This window comes from Helianthus annuus, chromosome 9 (genome assembly GCF_002127325.2).
Source record: "Helianthus annuus cultivar XRQ/B chromosome 9, HanXRQr2.0-SUNRISE, whole genome shotgun sequence".
In the NCBI taxonomy this organism is placed as follows: domain Eukaryota; kingdom Viridiplantae; phylum Streptophyta; class Magnoliopsida; order Asterales; family Asteraceae; genus Helianthus; species Helianthus annuus.
This window is the reverse complement of record NC_035441.2, coordinates 140,448,779-140,455,908: the sequence shown is the minus strand read 5'-3', so window position 1 is coordinate 140,455,908 and position 7,130 is coordinate 140,448,779. Positions and strand designations below refer to the sequence as shown.

The 7,130-nt window shown below is 33.1% G+C and overlaps 1 protein-coding gene across 2 annotated transcripts; it reads left to right on the top strand.

Annotated features, from left to right (window-relative positions):
- Window positions 1-3,046: 3,046 nt before the first annotated feature.
- Window positions 3,047-6,529, top strand: LOC110878974 (protein DETOXIFICATION 14). 2 transcript variants are annotated; one of them, XM_022127377.2, is made up of 7 exons: window positions 3,047-3,292; window positions 3,960-4,504; window positions 4,571-4,657; window positions 4,744-4,800; window positions 5,539-5,777; window positions 5,860-6,065; window positions 6,148-6,529. In XM_022127377.2, the coding sequence occupies exons 1-7, from the start codon at window positions 3,062-3,064 to the stop codon at window positions 6,199-6,201; spliced, it is 1,419 nt and encodes a 472-aa protein (XP_021983069.2). In that variant the 5' UTR covers window positions 3,047-3,061; the 3' UTR covers window positions 6,202-6,529. The 2 variants fall into 2 exon arrangements, with proteins under 2 accessions (XP_021983069.2, XP_035833541.1); XM_035977648.1 differs by lacking the exon at window positions 4,744-4,800.
- The last annotated feature ends 601 nt before the right edge of the window (window positions 6,530-7,130 follow it).

Sequence of the window (7,130 nt, the reverse complement as noted above, 5' to 3'; positions counted from 1 at the left end):
CTTAACACCAAAAACTAACCTCCATCTGTGCCAGGGACTATCCGGGAACGAAAATTGAAAAGTTGGGGACTATAAAGGTAATTTTAGAAAGTTAGGGACTAAAGGTGAAAAAATGGCAAACCACCGGGACTATCCGGGCATTTAGCTCTATAAATAAGCAAACTTTTGGTGCATAAGCACTTGTAACATATGCTTTGAGAGTTTCTCAAAAAAAAAAGACTTGATTTTTTAATTTTAATCCAAAGTTTTTACCTTTTGCAATATTAACCCTACAAAATTTGTTTTTTAACTTTAACTCAAAACTTTTCATTATTTGCAATTTAACTTCATAACTTTTGTCAATTATACTTTTCATCTTTGGTTTAACGTTTTTACGATTCGTTATGTATAGTTCTAAATTTTCGAGTTAATACGACGTAACGTACGAGTGTGATTCAACTTTTTATGTTTTGTTTCAAATTTTGCAAGTTAACACGGCACAACGTACATGTTTGGTTCAACGTTTTACCTCTATTTTTTCATGTTTGACAGGTTCGTCGCAACACGCAGATTCTAGGTCGAGTCAGTGTTGGTGGTCGGTGACGGTTGTGTGACATTAGTACTATTTGACACTGTTTTATGCTCCGTCGCAACGCGGGGTGTACTTTGAGGTTTTCCAAAGAAAAAATGGTTATGCATATGGTTGTCGTAACCTTGGCTTTAGGGGTTTTCCAAAAAAAAAATTGATTTTTGTTTACTTTTTACCTAGAAGTATTTCATAAATTCCTTTTAACCCAAAACTATTTGTTTTTTTTTTTTTACTTTTAACCCAAAACTTTTTATCTTTTGCAATCTATCCTCACAACTTTTTTTACTTTCAACTTTGAGCCTTTATAGTTTTTATTATTTTTCGCAATTTTTTTGCTTTATGCTTGGTTCTAAATTTTGTGACTTAACGCATCGACGTGCGTCTTTGGTTTAACGTTTTACGTTTCGTTTTAAATTTTGCGAGTTAACATGACGCAACGTGCGTGTATGAGTGAACGTTTTTACATCGTCTATTTTTTTCCCGTTTGACAGGTTTAACATAACGTGCGGGTCGTAGGTCGACTTAGCTATAACTAAAGAATCCCCGCCGCATTGCGGCGGGTCTCAATTCTAGTTTTTCTAAAAAGTTAAATTTTAAGATGTAGTAAAGAGCTGGGGTTGGTTTCGGTACAAACCATATTTATCCTACAAACCGTAAGAACAGATCCTAACACTTAAAAAAATTAAATTAGCACATACCACAACAATACATACATAAAAGTAGCACTTTTGAATTATATTAGGACATAAAAATTAATCAAAAGAATTGATTTTAGCACATATTTGAATAATATCAGTACTTTTCTTAATCAGCACATTGAAAACAAGATAAATATCCAAATAAAGAATTAATTGTTTGTTAGCATATTTATAGGGAATTCAATATAATTGATATTATTTAGAATACTGTCTTATCATTTCTCTATAATTAGTTGGATGCCACGTGACATTTTTTAAATGGTTCTTACAGTTTGTATGCAAAATGTAATTTGTGTTTGATCCTACTCCGTAAAGAGCTACCATATGTTTTAACAACTTATACACCACATGTATTTTTAGATTAAAATCATTTTAAAAATACATTTATTTAGATAATACTTTATTTTATATAATCCATACATATCTTTTTCTTATAACAAGTTAACTAAATTAAACGGTATACGATCCATTAATGCACAATGTACAAGTTATTAATGCTACTTTTAAGAAAAAAAATTAAAATTTGAAATTTATAGATATATAGGATCAAAATCAAGAAAACACTCTTACGAGTTGTGAGAATTTAGAGAACTCAGCCTTCCTATGCGAGTTTTGCTCCCATTTTTTTCTCACCCATAGATTAAAATGTTACAATGACAGCCGTGAAAAAAAAAAACGAAGTGGTGTTTTTCGGTCCTTTACGACTGCTGTAAAAGTTAATGACATAAGCATAACATCACCCTTTTACAGCATATGTTTTGGAACCTGTTGATTGAAGTTTTGAACCCCCAAGAGATTACACTTTCCATTTTCCTTTTGTGCAAATTTCTTGAACGTATTATGATGTTTGGCGTTTTGAAGAGACTGACGTTTTTGGTTTTTCGAGTATGCTGAATGAAAGGGATATTAAGTTCATTTATATAATGAGTTTTTACGTGTGTGATTTTGGGTGGAAGTTTTTCATCGTTGAATGTAAAGCATTATAGCCTCTGGTGTTTTTTGGTGTTCTGTTATTAGTACAATAATGTCTCTGGCGTTTCAGATGCTTTATAATTAACTTGTTAGCAGTGGCGTTTTTGCCGTTTTTATGTTTCGTCTTATTAAGTAAAAAGACTAGTTTACCCTTAATGAACCTTGCAACATTATCAAAATCATTGATATTTACAAAAACGCCACCACTTCAATTTAGCTCGTAGATTGTTCTGATCCAACGATAATGATCCGTTCTCACCGTTTTCATGCTTTAGGGCGTTTTTCCTGGATCTGAATTTTAAATAAATAACGGATAGAATGATTTTTATTATTTTAAATATATTCTGATAATTTTAGTAATACGAAAATAAATATAGTGGATTAGTTATAACACGAATTTGATTATTAAAAATGCATGTAAAAAGTGACAATGATGTAAAAATATTTAAAGGGTTGGAAAAAAAATTGTGTGATTTTGATACATTTTTAGAAATACGAAGGTACAGGACTAAACACTTGGTGCATTTAACACTAAATTACAAAAGGATAATGCTCTTACATCTGGATAATTTTTTACAAAATGCAGATAAAGATTAAACGGTAAAAAAATAACCACGTGAATAACTTGGTATTTGCTTCTATCAAACTCACGAACAAATAATATAATAAGAACATATTCAAAGTTAAATATAGATTAATAAAGTATGTTAGCACCAAGCAGCATAGAATAAAAACATTTTATTATATTCCATCTTATGTCCCCAACTTGTCCGTGACACTTCTATAAATGACATTTCTGTCTAGCACAAAAACTAATAGACATATGGAGGACGGATTGTCGTCAGCGACGGAGATGCCACGAAGATGGGAGATCGTACTGGCGGAGGAGGTGAAAAGAAGCTGTTACATAGCGTTGCCGATGGTGGTGGTGATGGTGTCACAATACCTATTGCGCGCGGCATCCATTTCAATGGTTGGTCACCTTGGTCAACTAGAGCTTGCCGGAACCGCCGTTGCTATCTCCTTCACCAATGTCACCGGATTCAGCCTTCTTGTAATGTCTTATATATTTTATTATTATTATCTTAAAATCGTATCTAAGGATGATCATATAGTTAATTTATTTATTTTGTTTGTTAATAAAACGTATAAAAGATTAGAAACTCTCACGAGGCCGTTTTACAGTTTAAACATCAACACAATTTTTAGAGTTTTGTAACTTTGTCATGTTAACTTTACAATTTAAACATCAACACGATTTTTAGAGTTTTGTAACTCTGTCATATTAACTCATATAAACGCATAACTTGTAATTTTTTCGTTCTCAAAAAAAATAAAAATAATAATAACAGTAATAATAAATAAAGGAGTTAAAATAGTTTTATATTGTATCTCTTTATAAGGCTCAAAAAGTACAAAAGTGAATTGGCTACGGGACTCTTCAAGATCTTGGACATTTTAACATGTTAATTCTTAGTAAGCATGGTGTTGGGTTATGTACACTTGATTTTAAAATTCAAGTAGCAGCGGAAATACGTGTACGAACCGATCAAAACTAAACTTTTGATTGTCAAGAGTTTAGATGCAAAACCAAATAGAAAAAAAAAAGTACACCAGTTATAGGGTGTTTCAGAAACACGTACCTTAATCGGTTGTAGAAAAAATAGCTACTCTCATGATTTTACATTTTCTCTATTATTCCAACTAACAAACATCAACAGTTTGGAATGGCGAGCGCGTTGGAGACGTTATGCGGGCAAGCATACGGCGCACAACAATACCATATGCTCGGTGCATACACATATGGCGCCATGATCTCTCTGATTTTAGTCTGTTTACCGATTTCCATTTTATGGATCTACATCGACAAACTCCTAATCCTTATCGGCCAAGACCCTTTAATCTCGGCAGAAGCACGCAAATTTTCAGTTTGGCTCATTCCTACCCTTTTCCCCTATGCCATACTCCAACTGATCACGCGCTACCTATTGTCTCAAAGTCTCATCTTTCCAATGCTATGGAGCTCAGTCGCGGTTCTTCTGATCCACGTACCCATTTGTTGGGCTCTCGTGTTCAAGCTAGGCTTTCGGACACCTGGAGCCGCATTAGCTATAGGTATCTCCTACACCTTAAATGTGGTTATTCTCGGGGTTTACTTGTATCGCTCCAAAGCGTGCAAAAGGACTCGTGCCACGTGTTTAGGTGATGTCTTCTCGAGCATCAAGGAGTTCCTTCGCTTTGCCGTTCCATCTGCTGTCATGATTTGGTAAAATCTCAAATGATATTCATGTTTTTGGTATAAATATTTGCTTATTTGTATTTTGTGGTGTAGTCTTGAGTGGTGGTCATACGAGATTGTTGTATTGCTATCGGGACTCTTGCCAAATGCTCGACTGGAGACTTCAGTGCTCTCGATATGGTAATCTTCTACCGAATTTAACTAACGAAACAAGGATTTTGACTCATTTAATTAACATATGTGTACGTTGTCATCTTTTGCAACAGTCTAACGGTTGATATCTTACACTACTACATACCTTATTCTTTTGGGGTTGCTGCAAGGTTTGTCACTAATTAACATGTTTAATCTTTTGGAAAATCACTAAATTGACCCGTTTACAAAGGGGAAATTCATCAAATAGACAAGTTGACCAACTTTTTTAACAAAGTAGACATTGACTTTTAAACCGCGGCTAAACTGACAGAAAATGTTGGCTAAGTTGTAGTCGGCAGTCTATTTTGTTAATTTGCTCGGTAACTTTTGTATTTTGGTTATTTTTCTATTACAAAATTGGCTGTTAACTTTGTTTTCTTTGGTAAAATAGCTATTGATCAATGTGTTTGCCTGATGTGACAAGATTTGTATATTTCTTGTGAAAGACGTTAAATTCGTTTTGTCCTCACATCTTTTTTTCTAAAAAAGGAAATTTTAATAATTTTAAGTTTGCATATTTATATGCTATTGTGGCTTGTGAGTTGTGACAAAAATGCACATATGTCCACGTGTTATTGGATTTTTTTGGGAATAAAAGATCAATAGTTAAGTTTTTAATTTCTTTTAAAGTTTGACGCAAGATTACGGGGATCTTGCGTTGATCTGACGCAAGATCTCTGTATTCATGTGATGTGTGCAAAGAAACAGAACACGGTTTTTTTTTTTGGTAAAATTGAAGTTCAAGAATTAATTGTTAATTTTGTTGGTCATAGTGGTTTTATAACTTTATGTGATACCCTTGATCTTTCCCCAAGTTACAGTACGCAAATTTTGTTAAGAGTAAATTTACCTTTACATTTTCGCAGCACCCGGGTCTCAAATGAACTGGGAGCCGGGAATCCAGAGGCTGCAAAAATGGCTCTCTTGGCCGTATCAGTCCTCGGAGCAATGGAGGTGATCATAGCAAGCACCATTCTCTTTTGCTCCCGTTCTATACTCGGATATGCGTTCGGTAAAGACAAGGAGCTAGTCAACTATGTCAAAGAAATGACTCCTCTTCTATGTCTCTCTATATTTGCAGACACAATACAAACAATCCTTTCAGGTTTAATCTTAGTTTAAACTTTAATGCAAGTTAAAATAATAATTTAAAGATCATGAAAGTATTTACATATTTTTGTAAGCAGGAGTTGCAAGAGGGAGTGGGTGGCAAGATATTGGGGCTTACATTAATCTTGGGTCATATTATCTGGTTGGAATCCCTATGGCTATAGTGTTGGGCTTTGTGTGTCATCTAAATGGGAAAGGATTGTGGAGTGGATTAATTATTGGAATAGTGATACAATGCATTTTGTTAACACTTGTTACGTGTTCTACAAATTGGAAGAAACAGGTTCTTGATTTGAACCATTAATTATGTTGTTTTTATTCTAAAATTATGTTTTTTATAGTGTTTAATGTGGTTGATGTTTTAGGCAAGAAAGGCAAGAGAAAGGATGTTTAAGGAGGAGCTTATTGATGAGCAATGATGGATGGACAACAACACAAAATGGTAGGGATAGTTTTGACTATGGTAATTTAATGATGGATAAATGATGTTAACTAGCAGGTGTAAATCTATGTGCTGCCGCGGGATGTTGATGCAGTGAGAAATTTGTAAGGCACGGTTTTAAGTAAAATTTATTTCAAAACTTAGATAAAAATAAATGCATCGTAATTTTATAAAATGAGAAGGGAAATTGACGAACAAAGAAGTAGCTTGAACAAGTTACTAAGCAGTTTAAATGTAACCTTACCTTAGTTTTGGCTTGTATGTTTATTCTTTGATGATACAACTTCGTTCTCTATTTCTATTTGAGAGGGTTCTAAGGAAATTAATTTTATTCCCACCGTGCTAAAATAATATGCCGTTGTCTCTGGTAAATTAAAGACATTATTTAATAGCTATTTTGCTTCAATTTATTTGCTAAAAAATCAAAACAAACTATGAATATTAAGTTACGATTAGAAATACAAATCTACTTGGTTAACAAAAAAATGTAAAAACCTTTGTCCTTTGATGAATTCTACATTATGTCGTACAACTCGGTTTTGTCAAAAAAAATATTGAAACGTAGGTATGAATAATCATGTCACAACAATATATTTTGTTATTGTAATTAATTTTGAGTATATTTTGTTTTTCTATCATAACTTTTAAGATATGGTATTTTATAAAATTCCGAGTATGTTGTTGCGACGTCCCTAATTTTATTTAAGTCTCGATATAATCTTTTTTAGAAATCGAGTTGTGAGTAGTAATGTATTACTAATAGATAAACAAACTACATGCTATCAAAGCTTCATCATATTGAGGTTTTTATATAAACTAAAATTATGTCTGTGCGCGTTGCGTTGCAGACACGATGAATGCAAAGTATATATAACATAGACGGACCGTTAACTGTTGTTAGATATT